The following is a 20,060-nucleotide window of genomic DNA, read 5'->3' as shown; positions in this document are numbered from 1 at the left end:
CCTCCTGCTCTTCCACTGTGCTGAAGAGCAGCTGCTGACCGTGCTATCATGTGGCTTGGGATGACCTTGGTTATTGTCTTCTAACTACCTGAGCTGCTAGTGGGTTCTGTACCCTCAAGGCCTTCTGCACAAGTACAGGACTCTTCTTTGCAATTAAGTGAGGTGCTGGTGTCACTGGCAGAGTTGCTGAGTAATTGCTGTACACACCAAGCTTGCCCTGAGAAGATGCTAGATGCTTCAGATGCTGTTGCTACTCAGTTCCAAGGTACACCTGCAGCTCCTGCTTACCAGAGTGAATGTGAAGGGTCTGGTAGTGATTTCTGGTGCTGTGACCCCTCCACATCCACTTTCTTCAAACCATTAGTGTACTAGGCTCATAAAAATGGTGATAGCATGCAGGTCCTGCATCCATTGAGTAGTTTGCAGAATTTGGCTCATTATGATTCGTACAACATTGAAATAGTTTCTTCAGCTCATCATATAAATGCTGATCAGCAAACACCAAACTACACTGATCCCATCCACCTGCACTTGGTCCATAACCTACCATACCTGGCATTTTATGTGCTCAACCAAATGCTTGTTAAATGCTGAGAGAGTACCTGCCTCCACCACCCTATTGGGCAACTCATTCTATATTTCTACCACCCCTTCGGGTCAAAAAATTCTTTCACTGATCCCCTCTAAACTGTTTGCTTCTCACTTTGAACTCTGGCCTTAAGCTCTGCCCTCTGGTCTTAGACACATCTGTCATAGGGAAGCAATTCTCATGCTCTACTCTGTATATGCTACTCATAATTTTGCATTTCTCAATCATTTCCCCCTCAACCTTGTCTGCTCCAAAGAAAACAAACCCAGTCTATCCACTGTCTCCTTATAATTGAGAATTTTCAAGCCAGACAACATCCTAGAATAGAATATGATAGCAATTTATCGCCCCTTGTATTCATGAAAATCCAATGAAATGTGTATAAGGTGTGACAATTCTGCACCATTTTAATTACGGAAATAATAAAAAGAAATAATTGAAGCAAAGTTAGGACAAAGTTCATCTTTTGTTGCCTCCACAGCTCCTGGGTTTCTGAAGTAGCTACAGGAAGCTGCCGCCGAAGTTGCCCCTGAGGCTGCCAAATCAAGGATTTCCGGACCGGACACACCACACTGCAAGTGTGTGAGGACTGCATACCAAAGAAGTCAATCCGGATGTTGCCCAACAGGAAACCCTGGATGAATCATGACATACAGAACCTGCTAAAAACCAGGCGTAAGACCTTCAGATCAGGAGATCACTCAAATATAAGGAATCCAAGTATGACCTTCGCAGAGCCATTAAGACAGCCAAGGACCAATACCGATCCAAACTGGAGACTCAGACAGACAGCCAACGAATATGGAAAGGACTGAACGACATCACAGGTTCTAAAAAGAGAAAGTACAAGAAAGCAGATGATGACATATCCTGCCCAGATCGTCTCAACACCTTCTATGCTTGCTTTGAGCAGAATTTTGGCGGAGAGGTAACACCTATTCCAACAAATCCTGACGAACCTATCCCAACAGTCATTGCATCAGAGGTCAGATCAGTTTTCCTTCATGTGAATCCAAAGAAAGCAATGGACCAGACGGAGTGCCAGGCTGTGCACTCGGAGCATGCACAGATCAACTGGCAGAGGTCTTCTTGGACATCTTCAACCTCTCCCTACAGCAGGTCACTGTCCCTGCCTGTTTCAAGAGGGCCACATCATCTGTGTCCAAGAAGACTCACGCAGTATGCCTCAATGACTACTGTTGAGTGGCCCTAACGTTGGTGGTCATGAAGTGCTTTGAAAGGCTGGTCATGGCATTAATCAACTCCAGCCTCCCCACTACTCTTGACATACTCCAATTTGCCTATCGGATCAACAGATCCAGGTCAGAGCCAAGATTAGAGTGGTGCTGGAAAAGCACAGCAGGTTAAGCAGCATCTGAGGAGTAGGAAAATCGACGTTTATCGACGCGATTTTCCTGCTCCTTGGATGCTGCCTGACCTGCTGTGCTTTTCCAGCACCACTCTAATCTTGACTCTGATCTCCAGCATCTGGAGTCCTCACTTTTGGCTAGATCCACGTCAGATGCCATATCACTTGCCCTTCACTTCTCCCTAGAACATCTTGAAAAAAGAACAACTATGTAAGAACATTACTCATTGACTACAGTTCAACCTTCAAGACTGTTATCCCCTAAGACTGATGACTAAATTTAGTGATCTCGGACTAAGCCGTACTTTCTGGAACTGGATCCTCAGTTTCCTGACCCACAGGGGACAATCCGTGGGGATTGGGGACAATATTTCATTCTCACTAACACTCAACACTGAAGTCAGCCAGGGGTGTGTACTCAGGCCCCTACTGGACTCACTGTATACCCATGACTGCATAGCCAAATACTAGACTAATGCCATCTACAAGTTCGTCGATGACAGCAACATAGTCAGTCGAATCTCAGACGGCGACAAAACAGACTATAAACAGGAAGTAGAAGACCTGGAAAAATAGTGCCCTGAGAGAAACCTAGCTCTCAATGCAGGCAAAACCAAGGAACTCATGCTTGGCTTTCAGTGGGATGTTACTCATGCCCCCCTACACATTAACAGCACAGAGGTAGAATGAGTGGAAAGTGTCAAGCTCTGGGAGTGGTCATCCACAACAAGCTTTCTTGGACTCTTCATGTGGACGCACTGGTTACAAAGGCCAACAACATCTCTTCTCCTCAGGCAGCTGAGAAAATATGGCATGACGGCAATTGCCCTTGCCCACTTTTATAGGTGCGTCATCGAGAGCATTCTGTCTGGATGTATCACTATCTGGTATGACAACTGTACTATTCAAGATCAGAGACGGTTATAGAGAGTGGTGAACTCAGCCCAGACAATCACAAAGAGGCCAACCTCCCATCTATAGAATCCGTCTATCAGGTTGATTGTCAAGGAAAGGCTGCCAGCATTCTCAAAAGATTCATCCCACTCTGACAATGTGTTTCCACAATCTCTACCATCAGGGAGAAGATACAGAAGCCTGAACACATGCACCAGCTGGTTTCAAAACAGCTTCTACCCTACGTTGTTAGAATACTGAATGGACTCACAAACCCTTAACATTCGCTTGTACCTGTGTTTTTGTTTTTGCTGCTGTTTACCTATTATTTACTTATCTATGCTGCTTAACTCTGTGATGTGCCTGTATTGATCGCAAGCCAAAGCTTTTCACTGTGCCTTGGTACACGTGACAATAAGTTCAATTCAATTCGTTCAAAGACCCTTTTATATCATCGCCCATCATTACTACAGTTCTGGTTTCCTTTGAAACGAATGCAATGCCACACCTGTCTTATTTTCCCCCTATCCCACCCAAAACTTCTATATCCTGGAATGTTGAATTCTTAGTACTGTCCTTCCTTCAACCATGGCCTAATGAGTGCAATAATATTACATTCCCATGTGCTTATCAATGCGCTAAGGTCAGATACCTTACCAGTTAAGCTCTTTGCAATAAAATAGAACAAGTTAGCTTTCCATACTTCCTATGTTACCTGATCATGTCTTCTCCAGTTCCTGGGCTGTCCAAGCATTCTATCTACATCTGATGGAAGAATATCGGAAGAGTAGGACAAGTCTAAAATGAGGAATAAAGCGGGCTAAAAGGGGTCATGAAATAGCTTTAGCTAGCAGAATTAAGGAGAATCCCAAAGCATTTCATTCTTATACAAGAAGCAAGTGGGTAACTAGAGAAAGGATTGGTCCACTAAAGGATAATAAAGGAAAGCTGTGTTTCAAACCTGAGAACGGGTGAGATTCTGAATGATTACTTTGCATCAGAGTTCACTGAGGAGTGGAACATGATGAATGTTGAAATTAGAGATAGATATTTGATTAATCTGGATCATGTGGACATAAGTAGGGAAGATGTGTTGGGTCAGTTCAGGCTAGGAGGGCCGAAGGGCCTGTTCCTGGGCTGTACATTTTCTTTGTTCTTTGTTCTTGTTCTGATTGGGCCTAGCTCCCTCCTTTACATTTGCTATTTAAACCTGTGCCCTATTCCCCTGCCAAATGTGTTTCGCTGATGTCCTTACCTGGTCTGGCCTCAATGGGACACAGCTATGTGGTTGACTCTTCACCGCCTTTGGGCAATTAAGGATGGGTGATAAATGAAGAGAAAACCTCCCCAACAGTACAAGCAAACGTCCCTCAAGGATAATGACCCTTTCTGATTCAAGTGCAACACAATCAGCTGGTACAGGTCCCACCTCCCCCAGACGCTGTCCCAATGATCCAAGTATCTAAAGCCCTCACTTCTACACCATCTCTTTAGCCAAATGTTCATTTGACCTATGTTCATATTCCTATACTCAGTAGCACGATGATACTGGAAGTATTCTGGAGATTAAAACTTTAGTAGCTGTCCTCTTTAATCTACTACCTAATTCTTTAAACTCCTGATTTGTTTTATCCATGTTGTTAATGCCAACATGAACCATGACTGCTGGCCTTTCGCCCTCTCCTTTAGAATGTCCTGCAGCTATTCTGGGACATCTCCGAACCTGGCACCAGGGAGGCAACATACCATCTGAGAGTCTTGTTTGCTGCCAGAGAACAGCCTGTCAGTTCCCTTACAATTGAGTCCATTCTCCCAGTCTGTTCCCTCCCCTACTGTGCAACAAACCCACCTGTGGTGCCACAAACTTGGCTGTTGCTGCTTTCCTCTGACAGGCCATCACTCCTCCAGTATCCAACATAGTAAATCCATTTTCTGAGGGGAATGGCCACTGGCGACTCCTGCACCGCCTGCCCATGCTTACTACTCTTCCTGATGGTCACTCAATGCTTTTTTGTCTATGTAACCCTTGCCTGTAGTGTGAACAGCCCACTAAACATACTATCTACAACATCCTCAGCATCATGGATACTTCATAGTGCGTCCTTCCACAGCCTCTCCATGTGATCAATCAGGAGGTCCAGCTGAACACACTTACTGCATACATCGTCACAATGGAGACTGGAAATGTCCCTGATTTCCCACATATTGCAGGAGAAGTATTCCATGGGGCTGAATTAGAGTCATACAGCTGTACAGCATGGAAACAAACCCTTCAGTCCAAATCGTCCATGCCAACCAGATATCCTAAATTAATCTAGTTCCATTTGCCAGCATTTGGCCCATATTCCTCTAAACCCTTCCTATTCATATACCCATCCAGATGCCTTTTAAATGTTGTGATTGTACCAGCCTCCATCATATCTAAGATTAAGACTTGAAGACTGCTGTTTCATTGTTAATATCCTACACTATTCTCTCTTGCCTCCATGTGGGCTTGAATCCTACACTGTTCTTGTTTTTATCCTCGAAATCTTAATAGAAAAGTAATCACTAACAAGAAACTGGACAATAAATGAAGCATAAAATGCAAGTAATTTATCAGTAATATGCAAAGTTTTGTCTAATTTTTATGAAATAACCTAAATTTTAAAATGATATCATAAATTCACCAAAATTATGTTTAAACAAAGTTATTAGAACGTGTTGCATAGACAATGGGAAGAATATTGTCATCCCATAATTGATGTTGGTATTGGTACATCAGTAGGAAAACTATGGCAGCATCGGCAATAATGAGATTCTTGAGGTCGAAGGAAATAGGTTCCAGTCTGTAACCAAATGTCAATTCTGATATTTCTCTTTCTCTCTCTGCACCTTCACTGCAGCTGTAACACTATTTTCTGCACTCCATTCTGCTACCCTGATGCACTTTGGATGGTACAATCTGCCAATATAGTACACAAGCCATTAGTATCGAATCTTGCTCCAATTATTTGGAGTTTCGTACTCTCCTATATACCGGTTAGACATTAGATGATGACAGTTCCTGACATGAAAATCAGAGTGGTGACCTGGTCACTCCAGTTTGCAGCTTGTACCTCCATTCCTCCAGCTTGGACCAGCAGTCACCAACATCTTAGGGCACATCCAAGAGCAGTGATTGCCTCCATTGTTGGTTTGTTTCTTTTTTGCTTTTGCCGTTGCCAAATAACAATAAAAGTTTGCAAGCCTTCTAGTTTATTATTCCTCCTGCAGTGAACAAATAGAAGATGCCAGGCTATACTGGGCATTGGGGAAAACATAGCACTCCCTTAGACAGGGTTCTAACATGGAATTATGTGATGAATGGGTACCATGTATAGTTTGGCTCTTAAACAGCAATATAACACAATATCACCTGTATTTGAAACAAAGTGCCAGCTATGCCACCACTGTACCCTCAGAAGCATTACTTTTGGGTTCCCATGTCACAGTGTATAGTGCAACTCCTGGCTGGAAGAGACTGAATTAGTGCTTGGCTGGGCTTTACAATGATGAAAAAAAAGAGACGTCCAAGCAGTGATATTTCTGATGCTGTCAAGAGGGAAAATAGTACGAGAATGGTATCATAATGGTGTAGGAGGTAAAAACAATGACTGCAGATGCTGGAAACCAGATTCTGGATTAGTGGTGCTGGAAGAGCACAGCAGTTCAGGCAGCATCCAAGGAGCTTCGAAGCTCTTTGGATGCTGCCTGAACTGCTGTGCTCTTCCAGCACCACTAATCCATAATCATAATGGTGTAGTCCATAAATAATGAGGCAAGTTTCAGAGAATAGTTTGAAAAATCTCACTAGGACTCACGAAGAGAAACCTTTCATCAAAGATTTGAAAATTGACACAGTCACTCTCTGGTAGAATTCAACCCCATTTTTGTATTCCCTTGAAAAGTAAAGATTAAAGGGTATTGAATTGAAGATTTTAAAGTTACTATAAGATTTCCAGAAGTGATGGTGAAAACCATTTCCTTCAATGGGGAAATCCAGAATAAAGGGTCGCAATCTTTCAATTAGATCCTGGTCATTCAGATCAATGTTCAGAAGCATATTTTTACACAATGGGTAATGGGGAGTTAGAATGTTCTCCTCAAATAAAATTGAGGATTGGTTAGTTCAAAATTTCAAAATTGACATTGATCAACTTTTGTTAAGTATGAATGCTAAGAATTGTAGATCTAAAATGGGTAAACACTGCAAAGATTGAGCTGAATGGCAGGATGGGCTCAAATGGTTGGATGAGCAATGAATGAACAATGTTTCTATTCTGAACTAATTTAATAGACTTCACAGTTCTCTTATCGCTCTCTTTACTCTTTAGTAAACAGAATATTTTTCTCGGTGAAATGCCAACCATCACACTAGGATATAGAGGGATTTTTAACATAATATATATCTTAGGATCATTTATTGTAGGTTTGGGCTTTTGGTTTTTGAGTCAGTAATGTAGGGGTGTTCTATATGTAGAAGTTGATAATTAACTTGTAAGTATTTCTGTTGTTATGGTGATTTCTTTTAAACATTTTTGAGGCCTCGCTTTAGAATTAATTGCATTTTGTGCACCACTAATGGATTGTTGTTTACACAAGATTGCTTTGCAACCCTGTAAAGTAAATAGAGCCTCAAGTTTTGACAAAGACTTCTGGAGCTTCATTATTAAGCTAAAGGAAAAAATTTAGAGAGGAGCATTTTTTAAATTTAGCTTTACTTTGAAGCAATCTCGTGCAGTTCTTGGATGAAGATAGTTGCATTGACCAGTGTTCCTCAGAAGGGAAGTTTATACTGAATTAGGTTACCTTAGAATGAAGGGTTAATGTTAGTCTCAGACCAAGGAGAGTTAGAATAAAATGCTGGATAGATTAAGCTGAGTATATTTAAACTCAGATGTATAATAGCTACAGGAAGAAGCTATCTGCAGTTCTTGTTAATAATTTGAAGTCATGAGTGACTTAAATCCATTGAGGTGTTAAAAACAGGAACTCTGCTGTAAGAACTGCATGAATGATGTTTTTGGGTCTAAAATAAGGTGTGTTTTTCAGTACTGTGCAAGAGTTATTGTTTTATTTTCAATTTATAAATTAGCATTTTTGGAATAATTCGATTATATTCTTACTGTATGTTTAAAATCAATGAATTTACATTATAAGTGGATAGTTCAATTTATTCTATTTCATCTTTATATCTTTTGTTAATAAACTTTTGTTTTGTTTTAAAGCAAAATCTGCAGCATTACTCAATTTTTAGCAAGAGACTCTTTCGTAAAAATAAAAAGCAAATCAAAGTATGATCTATAAATCCTGGTTTCATTCTGCAATTTGACATGTCAAGTAATAACATCAGTTCAAATTAGAACATCTATAGATTTCTTTATTTGTAAATTTTTTTTATTGAACATAAAAATATTTTACATAATTTATTCATCCAAGAGAAAGTCTTTAAATAAAGAAAACAATTCAATGACATACATGTGCAGCCTCTTCCAGCATGCAATGTTGTAGATGGAAATTGAACAAACTTGACACAAGAAACACCTTTACAATTGAATGCTTGGTAATGAGAAAAATTGCTGCAGTTTGATCCTAAATTACAAGTAAACATTAGACACTTCACTATAATAAATTAAAAATATGCCTTACTACAGTGTCAGTACAGTGTGTGGAACGTGGATATGCAGTATTGGCCATGGAAGGTGTGAGAAACAAAGCCCACTCACTTCAATAATTTCAGTCCGAGACAAGATCTGAATCAGTAGTGCCATTTATTTTACACTTGCAAGTGGGTGTGATGTCCACTGTCTACAAGGCAAGGGACATACACACCAAATTCAATTCATACACAACATTTATATGATTTGATGTCTATTGTTTTACACTGCTCCCTCCCCTGTTTACATCGTCCACTTCCCTAAGACCGGCCCCCATTACCCCTGTTTATCTCTTGCCTTATCCGGCCTTGTCTGTGATAAATGCTTATTTCTGGTCTCACAAGGCTGTTTGACCTTATCCTGCTATAGGTCATTGTTAGGCATATTCTTTCTTCATCATTATCTACCCCCTTCATCTGTGCCTTTCCCGAGGCCGTTCTGATCCCTATGACCCTTTTAATTGGGGTTTGTTCCTGTGTTTTTGTAAAAGTGGGAAGCACATGTTTATATCTACTGTTTGTACAGGCGTATCTAGCTTAACTTCATCCCCTCACAACATCTTATCTACTTTCCAATAATGTCTACCTTCTGACATACAGTTTTAGCTAATACAAAAACAATTATATATTTCCTCCACATTGTTTCCATTCTTGTTGACTCAGCTCTTGGCTAAAACAATTACACACTGGTGTGAGTTCATTTTACTTTGTAAGATGGAATTGCAGAATTGCAGAAGTAACATTAATTTACCTATATCCCACAAAGGCTTCACCAGCAAATTCTCACAAGCCAACAATCAGTGAAGAGTGGACTCCATGTCCTCTTACGAAGAAGTGGACGATACATTTCAGGCAACTCTGTGACTAAATCATAGACACAGGTTCAAATTTTTCAAATGGTCTCAATGCATTGAGTTTGACAGAGTATAACCTACTAATATTCTGTTCCCTGATGGCGGTTTGATACATCCTGCTGAATATGTATTGCATAAGTAGCTGTATGCCAAGGACAGAACTTGACTCAATACTGGTGATTCCTATGGTAAAATAGATTGCTAATTTACCTATTTGACTCAATATTCATCTTCCACTTGCATGGAGGGCTATTTAGCAGCTCATGGCAATGGAACTCTGAGAAGGCAACACTCTTTGAGTGTCAGGGATAAAATTTGAGGGAAAAAATGACAGAAATATAGATGCTGGAAATCAGAAATAAAAACAGAAATTGGTGGAAAAACTGAGCAGGTCTGACAGCATCTGGGGAGAGAAATCAGAGTTAACTTTTGGTCCAGTGACCCTTCCTCAGAATCATTCTGGACAGTTCTGAAGAAGGGTCACCAGACTCAAAATGTTAATTCTGATATCTCTCCACAGATGCTGCTAGACCTGCTAAGTTTTTCCAGCAATTTCTGTTTTGGTTTATAAAATTCAGAGAGTTTGTTTTTAATTCAATGGTCATATCTGGGCAAGTAATGTCAGCTGCTGGTCTCATTGGTCATTTAAAGTGTAACATTGAAAGAGCCTTGGTAGTGAGTCATACTTCTGTTTGCTTAACCAATAGGCTGACCAGTTTGAAGATTAGAGAGGAAAGGATGGAAAATATTGCAGGTAAGTTCCATAAAAGTAGATGGTTTTTGTCCACGCTATTATAGATCAGGTGCTATTAATTCTAAAAGTTATTCCACAATTACTCCATCTTCACACTTACTTAGTGACAGTCTTTAAATGGTTAGTATTCCATTGCTGGACTATCGCCAGTTTCTATCATAGTCCAGATAGTATTTGATTACAGGTCTTATCATAGAATCCCAACAGTGTAGAAGCAGGCCATTTGGTCTATTGAGTCCACACCAACTCTCTGAAGAGCATCCAGCCACCCTATCCTATAATCTTGCATTTCCCATGGCTAATCCACACAGTCTGCACATACCCCTGGACACTACTGGCAATTTACCATTGCCAATTCACCTCATCTGCACATCTTTGGACTATGGGAAGAAACTGGAGCACTGGATGGAAACCCACACAGGCACGGAGAGAATGTGCAAACTCCACACAGGGTGGAATCAAATCAAATTTCTGGTGCTGTGAGGTAGCAGTGCTAACCACTGAACTGCTGTTGTGAACTGGATGGTATTGACACCACAACAATGATTGTATTTCAGAAGTAATCAAGAAAAGTATAACTATTGGAAATGCTAGAAATCTGAAACTAAAATAGAAACTGCTAAAAGCATACATCAAGTTAGTCACATGTGTGGAGAGAACCTTTGGTATTGGCCCTTATTTAAAACTGAAGTGTAAACATTTTTGTTTTCCCAAGAGGGTCAAGCTGACCTGAGATGTGTTCTCAGCACTTTATGATTTTACTTCAAAGATGTTCCCTGGTAGTGAAATGCTTTGAAACATCTTGATAATGTAATAAAGCATTTATTTACCACTGCACCAGGCAATTCTTTGGTAAATCCTGAATAGAATTCACAGACTGATGTAAGGAGAGTGTGACGCTAGTATCTGATAAGGCATTAATAATAATTCACAGGCCACCGTGGTTCCAGTCTTTGATGGGACATTTCTTTTCACTCTTGTGTTAGTGAACTGATTAGTAGTTATAGTGCAAAACTCGAATGGTTATGGCCTGGAAAGTTATTAAATAATGCATATTTAAATTCTGTACTGTTTAGGTAACAATGTTACAAAACTACTCCCTTTGCTTTAGTTTTGTCAGTTGCTTTTGTAATTAATTTTGGAGAATAAACAAAACTGGACCTTATTACTTTCACCAGTTTCTATGACTGTGAGAGCATACAGCTCCTCGTTTCAGAAAGGCTCCAAAATGCAATGTCAATCAGTCTCAGATCTGGGCAGTGCTGAATTTTCCCTGGGATCAAGGAGCCTGGGGATGGAGATCCCACTCATAAAGGTCTGCTGGTCTCCACAAGGGCTGCTGGCCAATCAAGAGCCAGCAAATCACTGTTGCTCAGCAGCACAGTGGTGACTGATGTTGGGAGTTGCACTCAACTACTGCCCAGGATTACCAAAGGACCCAGGAGTACAGGTGAGTAAATGGGGGTGTCGGATGGGCGCATTGGGGGAGGTATCATGGGAAGGGCTGTTGGAGAGGGGTCTAGCAGTAGAAGAAGTGATTATAATAAGGAGCTTTGGAGGCTGAGGGGTGACCTTATAGAGGTTTACAAAATTATGAGGGGCATGGATAGGATAAATAGACAAAGTCTTTTCCCTGGGCTCAGGGGATATGGGCCGGGTACTGGCAGGTGGGACTAGATTGGGTTGGGATATCTGGTCGGCATGGACGGGTTGGACCAAAGGTTCTGTTTCCATGCTGTACATCTCTATGACTCTATGACTGTAAGGTTTATAGTAGACTCCCTTCCCAAGAGCAGATCCCCTCAGCAGGAACTGACTGCCTTTGTTTGAGGGCTCCCCACCTTTCCCAAGGACAGCTTTTTTGGAAACCCATAAGCAATCCTGACAAGAATGATTATTGGGCTTCTCACATAGTGAGACCCCAACTGGTTGAATGTCATTAATTTATCACCTACTTCAGGAGTTCAATTGGCAGCAGAACAGGAAGGCTGTCCATGAGTCTTTTCAAATGAAAAAATGAGGACAGACATGGGAAGACTCTAGGTCACCATCCAACATTCTCTGCTCGACTGAAAGCCCATCCCACTATCAAACATTCCACAGGGAGGACATTAAATTCACTCTGAAAATTGAGATTTTTGTAACTGAGATGATTATGTGGCTGGTTTTGAATTTTGGGCGACGGTACTCAAAACAAGGAAATGTCATGCTTTTCATTCATTCGTGGGACATGAGTTCCACTGGCTGGCCAGCACTTATTGCCCATCCCTTGTTGCCCTTGAGAAGTTGGTGTTGAGCTGTCTTCTTGAGTTGCAGCAGTCCACATGCTGTGGGTTGACCGACAATGCTTTTAGAGAGGGAGTTTCAGGACTTTTACCCTGCTTCAGTGAAGGAATGGTAATATGTCTCCAAGTCAGGATAGTGAGTGACCTGGAGGGGACCTTGCAAGTGGTATTGAGTCTAAGGCTAAGTAACAATGGGCCAGTGAGTCAAGTGGCTGTCAAGCAGGATCTAATTGAACTGGAAATCCCAGTCAGCAAAAAAAGGTAAATGCACGGGGAGAGCAAATGTAATCATGGGAGGGGAATCTTCATGAAGCAACGGCCCAAGTATTAATGTGGGATCCAGAGATGCATTACTGATTCTCCTGGCCCACAAAACAATGCCAAGCTTAATTTGGCTGTATCTCTGTTTCAGCTTAGTTTATGGAAAATGAGTGGCATGGTGGTTCACAGCGCCAGGGACTTGGGTTCAATTCCAGCCTTGACCAACTGTCCATGTGACATTTACACATTCTCCCTGTGTTTGTGTGAGTTTCCTCTGGGTGCTCTGGTTTCCTCCTAGAGTCCAAGATGTGCAAGTTAGTTGGATTGGCCATCCTATATTATCTGTGGTATCTGGCGATATGCAGGTTTGGTGGATAGCTATGGTAAATGCAGGGATGGGGTGGTATGGGGGAGGATGCTGTTTGGAAGACTGGTGCAGATTCAGTGGGCTGAATAGCCTGCTTCTATGATTTCCAAACAATGACAACTACCATAGAATCCAGTTAATATACATGAAACAGTTAGGCACTTGCAGTGTCCAATAGACCTTGTACAAGCTTTTGGTAGCCGCTTTGTTGAAGTTAAGGTGGAAGTAAAGTGACTGACCCCATTCTGAGGCCATTATCAACCCATTAATGTCAAGTGATTTTAGTTAAGATCTATAATTAGTTACATGTATGACTGGATTGGATTGTATAATATCATCTTAACCTTGCCTCAGTGTTCAAAATGTTATTAAAATTATGACAAGAGGAATCCTGCCAAAATTAGATTGCTGCTTGATATTTTCAAAGTTTATAAATTAGTGTCCAACACTTTAGAAAAGTAATCTTTCCTTTTAAATACTTCTCTCTGATATGCATGACGAAGGTGTACTTAAAGTGCAATTCAAAATGTCAAACATTCTCCTCTCCTGGCTCAGAGCAGTGTTGTTTTGTGCACTGACATCTGTTATCGTAGTTTCCTTTAGTATTGTGCAAACAATGGCATTAGACTGTGGAGGGGTTTCAGAACGAGTCTTAGTGATGCCAGTGTGATTCTCATCAGGGATACTGAAAGGGTGAGCTACGGCCTCCCACAGTTGCTGGTTGGTGAAGTCTGTGAATGAATGAGTCAAGTTAGCAGCTCTGTGGCAGGCTTTCCCATATAACATTTTGCTTTCATCTTTTATTTGTAGTGAGGCATAGCTGGTAGCAATACTGTTAGGGCATGAGAGTGGTGTCTGCTGGCCGCTGGCCCAACCCACCCTGCGTGATTGGCCATCCTTTGCAGCACCCACCGTTCGCTTCAGTCTCTCACACCCCATGGTAAGGAGCTTTTTCCGGCAGAGGATATACACCCAGGGATCCAAGATTGGATTGAACGAGGCAAAACGAATGGCTAGAAGATCGCCGCGATAATGTAGCTTCTCACCTGCCTGGAGCTGTGCAGGGCCATACAGCTGATTCACAAAAATGCGTATCTGAATAAACAAAAGCAAATTAATTTAAGTACTTAATCTCATAACCTAAGTGAGTATGGCATAAATCAGCAAAAGCAATTTCCATTCCACTTTATCAAGTTCGGTTCTTCTTTTAATATCTTTCCCTCATGGAAAGTCTTGGACTTGAAATGTTGTGTTGACTTCTCCACAGATGCTGCAACATTTTGTCAGGTCTCCTTGAACAGCACTTTCCCAATTCACAATATATACTACTTAGAAGGCCAATGGTAGCAGATACATGGGGTCACCACTTCTGACTTTGAAATATATCACTACTTATTCACTGTTATTGGAACACCCTTCCTAATAGCACTGTGGGTGTACTTTTATTAGATAGAACGCAGTGGTTCAGGAAGGTGGCTCACCAAGGAATTAGTGATGGGAAACAAAGGCACCAACATCCCGTGAAAGAATAAAAAGTTTCTTCTAATGATTTTACTTTAAATGGATAAATTGTTTAATTATAATGCAATTGACTACTTCACCATAAATCTGCTATTTTGATATTAATAATGTAGATAAACTTGACATGAAAATAGCAAGTGCCAAAAACGTATTGCAGTATCACTGGCATGTAAAATGATTTTTTAAAATGTTAATATTTTAAATATAAGTCCTGTTAGGGTAAATTTTGTAAGCAGGTAGTGTAGATAAGAAACTTGAGACATCACACATCATTTTTTCAATACAAGCTAAGTCCTATTAGTAGCAAGAGATCTTCCAAATTTTTTGTACAATCAAACATCAACACTTCCTTCCAGACACCTGTACTAATAAATTGCCATGCACTTTCAACATTTTCCATTTTCTTTTGAATTTTCAGCATTTGCAAATTCCTTGCTTTTAATTTGGCATGCAATATTTAGCATTTCATACTTGAAGTTCAACATGTTTTTAATAAAGTGATTGCTTATTAATTTGGCAAAGCAATTATTTTGCAATTTTATTTCTATAGGGGCCAAGTAGTTATGGAAAAGGTCAACACAATCAAAGATAGACATACTTAACTAGAGTATGGCAATTTCAGGGAGGTGGAAAAGAAATCTAGCACAACTGGATTGAAATCAAAGTTAAACACATCAAGGGATACTCGAGCAGTGGTATTTCTTCACAGAAGTGATAGTTTGGATATAGACTGCACAGAGGAGGGGAAAAGGAATGGAATGCAGAGCTGGAGTTTTCTGATTCACCAAAGATACAGACCTAATGATTCGGAAAAAGCAAGTATAGTAAATATGAAGTTCATCACGGGGAAAAATAAACTGAATTAGGAAAATGCAGGAGAACTGAAATTAGAAATAAGACAGACAAGTAGTTGGTATGAAAATAGAATATTTGCAACTTGCAAGAAGTTTGGTCACTGGAGCGTAAAGAATTAGATAATTGGTAATGGAACCAGAGATAACACAGAAAACAAGCTTGTTGGATCTAAAGTGCACTGTCTGAAAGGATGATAGAAGCAGATTCTAAAATAACTTTCAAAACAGGAGCTTGAGTGGAAAAGTTTGCAGGTCTATAGAGAAAGAGAAAGGAACTGGAAGTAATTGGGTAGCTCTTTCAAAACACTAACACATGTAAAATGGGATTGAACAGCTTCTTTCTGTTCTGAATGGTTCTATGTTTCTTAGATTAGTGCATAACATAAAAAGAAACATTTTTTGTCAATAAAACTAACTTATAAAATGTAAAAATATAGTTAAGAAAGGGCAAAACTGATTAGGGACCTAAACAAAATTTTCTTGTGGAGGCATGATTAAGATACTGAATGAATATTTTGCATTGGTTTTCAGAAAAGAAAGGGTACTGATAATGTCACACTAAGGGAGAAAGTAGTAACCCGTTGGGTAGGATGAAAACTAAATGGAAATAATAAAAGGTTGGCAGTACACAATTGTCTGAAGGAGTACATTCTATGCTGCGGAGGGAATCAGGGGCAAAATTGCGAAACTCTAGCTGCAATCTTCCAATCCTCTTTCGATGTAGGAAGGTACCAGAGCATTAAAGCATTACAAATGTTTGACACCTGTTCGAGAAAGGAAGATGGGTGAATCAGGTAATAAATCAGTCTAACATCAATAGTACAGAAATCTTGAGAAACAAAATGACCTGGGACAAATTTAATGGTCATTTGGGAAAACCAAGTTAACAAATTCAGGCTGACTTTCTTTAATTGAAAGCAAAACCTGCTTGACTAACTTGACTGTATTTTTACATGAAGTAGCAGAGAGGGTTGATAAGGGTTTTGCATCCAATGTCATATATATTCTCAAACAGTATTTGATGCAATGCTTTGTAATAGATGAATTAATAAAGTTACAGGTAATGGAATTAAAGGGAAAGTGCAAAAAGGGCAAAAAATACTTAGGAGACAAAAAAAATCATACAGCAACAAACAAGTTATTTTTCATATTTATAGCTAGTATGGACTGATGTCCCACGGGGCCATTCTGATGACTACTGCTCATTTTGATATTCTGTATATAAATACATGGACGTATGAATACAGGGTGTAATTTCAATGTTTGCAGACTGTGCACACTTTGGATATTTAATAAACAGTGAAGAACAGAACAGTGAACTTCTCATATTCATGGATAGACTGTTGAAATGGAAAGACGTAAGACAGCTGAAATAGGAAAGATGTAAATTCTATGGTACAATTGTAAAATGAATGCAGGAACAGAGAGCCTGTCCAGAAATAATCATAGTCAAGATTGATAAGTCTATTGAATAAATAATTGTTTCCATAAATTGAGTTTGAAAGCAAGGAATTTAGAGATTTATCCATCATTGGTTCAGCTTCAACTAGAGAACTGAATCAACACTGGACGTCACACTTTTGGAAAAGTGGAGATTACATGATGTAGAATTACAACAGTGGTGTCAGGGAACAATGGCTTATCCACGAGCACAATCAGAATCAACCATGCCTTCTATATAATTGAAGGAGCAGCGCTCCGAAAACTAGTGCTTCCAATTAAACCTGTTGGACTATAACCTGGTGTTGTGTGAGTTTTAACTTTGTTCACCCCAGTCCAACACTGGCATCTCCAAATCATGACTTCTATACAATTAATAGCATCCAAAACTTACTATGATTAGTTACACAGTCATAGTTGGAATTGATTGAAACTTTAACAAGCAGAGTTTAGCACTGTCAATAACTACAGACAACTGAAAAGTTCCCTTTTCTCAGGTGGTATGTGTATAGATCATACGTTCACCATATCTTTTGATGCACTATATAAATAAGACTGCAAATGCTGCAATTTTAACTGGCGTTTTTCTCAAAATGTACATCATAAAATGGGAACCACCTTAGATCACTTAGATGTCAGAAAGTCACTTTCCAGGTGTGATATAATCTGATTGATGATGTTTCTGTTTAAAGGCAAATATACTCATACTGCACTAGCATTTCAATAGTAATATTAAATACAAATGTATTGAATTTTTTGGGGGTTGATATTACAAGCTATATTAATTTTTTTAAAAAAATCACTGCATGAGGGTGTCACTGGCTAGGCCAACATTTATTGCCCACCCTTAGTTGCTCAGTGGGCAATTAAGTGTTAACCACTTTGGAGTGGGTCTGGAGTCACATGAAACAGGTAAAGATGGCAGTTCCCTTCCCTGAAGAACATTAATGGAACAGATGACAATGGATTCGTGGTCATAATGAGACTCTTTTTCCCGATTCTTTTTTGTTGAATTCAAATTCCACTATCTGCTGTGGCGGGATTTGAACCTCGGTTCTGTTACCGTGGTGTCTGGATTAACAGTCCAACCATAATACCATTAGACCTACTCCACATACAATAACATATCGGAACTTTTATAAATGGATCTTTCACTTCTAAGAATTGAGATGTTTTAACAACAGTTGCCCTGTGAACTGAAATAAGACCACGGTCTTCCAATGGTTAAAATATAAAGAGGAGAATTTTCACCAAAAGTATCTGATCTGGCATTGGGGTGGCAATTATAGGTCCACGCAGTTTCTCAAAGCGTCATCTAAAGTCTGTCTAGAAATAGCCATTAATCAAGTGCAAATGTTTCCATTAAACGTTTTGTCGCCTATATTGGGGATAGTAATCAGAGAAAAACTCTCTCAATGAACAAAAAAATTAGTAAGGTGTTTTACTTTGGATACTCCTCGTCACTTACCACCAGAGGGATGGAGCACACCAGGAAGACGATGGTCATGAGAACCAAGAGCCAGAACATCTGCATCTCGGCGGCGGCCAGGTGGGGGAAACGGCGACCCCTGAAGCTGCCGGGAGCAGCAGCGTCTCCCCTCCCCATGGCTTTCTTCCTCATGCTGATGAGGGTAGCACAGACGGACAGGTTACACAGGACGGTCACCAGGATCAGGAAGGCGCTGAAGCCGCCGTAGATGTAGGTGTAGGAGGCGGACACCGTGCTGTTGGATCTCCAGTCCAGGAAGCACCAGGTCCCGGGGAAGTGGCGGACGTTGTTGCCCAGGCCGAAGAAGGGCAGGATGCAGAAGACCAGGTTGAGCAAGTAGACTCCCATCAGGGCCAGCCTGGCCAGAGCCTTGTCAATGTACTGGCTGTAGAAGAAGGCGTGGTTGATGGCCAGGTAGCGCTCGATGGACATGGTGCACAGGATGGTCATGCCAGCCGAGCCGAAGAACAGCATGGAGAAGGAGAAGAAGTGGCAGAGGGGCTGCCCGCCGGGCCATTGCTGGGTTAGGTAGGTGGCTATCACCACTGGGCTGGTACAGCAGGTGCCCAGCAGATCCGTCACTGCCAGCCCGCACACCAGCGTGTAGAAAGTGGTCTCCTTCTGCTCTTTCTTGGAGACGCACAGCACCACGATGGCAATCATGTTGCCCACCACCCCGATGGTGAACATACTGGCAGAGGTCACCACTTGGCTGGACTTGATGTTTAAGGAGACGGCCGAGCTGTTGATCGAGGTGTCATTGACTTGCTCCCAGCTCGCCTGGCTCAGAGGCTCAGCCATGGTGGTGGTCAGCATCCTCCCGAGCAAGATGTAACTGACAGCAGCTTCATCAGGGAGGCAGAGGGGGGGGGGGGGGGGGCTGGGAGTGAGGGAGGGGTGCAAACAGCCAGTGACTAGCGCTCACTGGTGTGAAAACAGCAGATCTCTCTCTCTCACACACACACAAACAAGCAGCCAAAAGTTGTGCCCTGCCCAGGTCTTGTCCCTCTCTCGCTCTGTGCTGTAACGCTGTGTAGTTGCTCTGTTCACTCCTGTTCTGAGTCTCTCGGACCGCGCTCTCTTTTTTAAATCCGAAGCTACCTCCTGCAAGTGACACGAGTGGAGTGCTCAGACGTCACCGCCTCGGATGTTACAACAGCAACTAGACAGCGGCACCACGGCGCTGGAATCTGCCGGGAGCTCTCTCTCTCCTCCCCCGCTACCTGCACAGGCTGCATCTCTGTATCCCCAACCAGGAGGAAGGTCCGGATAATGCCGACTGTGGGACCCCAACGCCCAGAAGCGGCACGGACGCGTTGAAAGGAAAACTGGACAAGTTCAGGATTGTAAAAATGCAATCAAAATGCTTTACTGTTAACGAGTGATGAAGAGGGATGGGGAAAAGGCAGCCAGCATGGTTTGAGACAAAAAAAAATTCAAAGTAGACCGAAGAATGAAGGTCAATGTTAAATAGAAAGAAATATGAGTTTCAGAGCAATATCTGGTGGCCTTAGCAATCAGACCGAGAAATCGATCAACACTGGGTATTTAAAATCCTTTACTTTAGGTGTGGATTAAAGCGCACTAACTGACATAACAAAACAATCCAATTAATAAATATGAAGTCACAGAATTAACCTTACTTGCAAACAGGCCATTCTGCCAAACCAGACTGGTGAGACAAATAGGAGGCTGGAAGAACACAG

General features: G+C 41.2%; 1 protein-coding gene across 1 annotated transcript; it reads right to left on the bottom strand.

The window, feature by feature from the left end:
- Window positions 1-13,521: 13,521 nt before the first annotated feature.
- Window positions 13,522-19,170, bottom strand: ptger4c (prostaglandin E receptor 4 (subtype EP4) c). Its single transcript, XM_072573272.1, has 2 exons — window positions 18,334-19,170; window positions 13,522-14,145 (listed from the first exon to the last, which is right to left on the bottom strand). The coding sequence occupies exons 1-2, from the start codon at window positions 19,168-19,170 to the stop codon at window positions 13,522-13,524; spliced, it is 1,461 nt and encodes a 486-aa protein (XP_072429373.1).
- Between the last annotated feature and the right edge of the window lie 890 nt (window positions 19,171-20,060).

This window comes from Chiloscyllium punctatum, chromosome 7, assembly GCF_047496795.1.
Source record: "Chiloscyllium punctatum isolate Juve2018m chromosome 7, sChiPun1.3, whole genome shotgun sequence".
Taxonomy (NCBI): domain Eukaryota; kingdom Metazoa; phylum Chordata; class Chondrichthyes; order Orectolobiformes; family Hemiscylliidae; genus Chiloscyllium; species Chiloscyllium punctatum.
The sequence above is the reverse complement of the archived record's forward strand: the minus strand, read 5'-3'. Positions and strand labels throughout refer to the sequence as shown.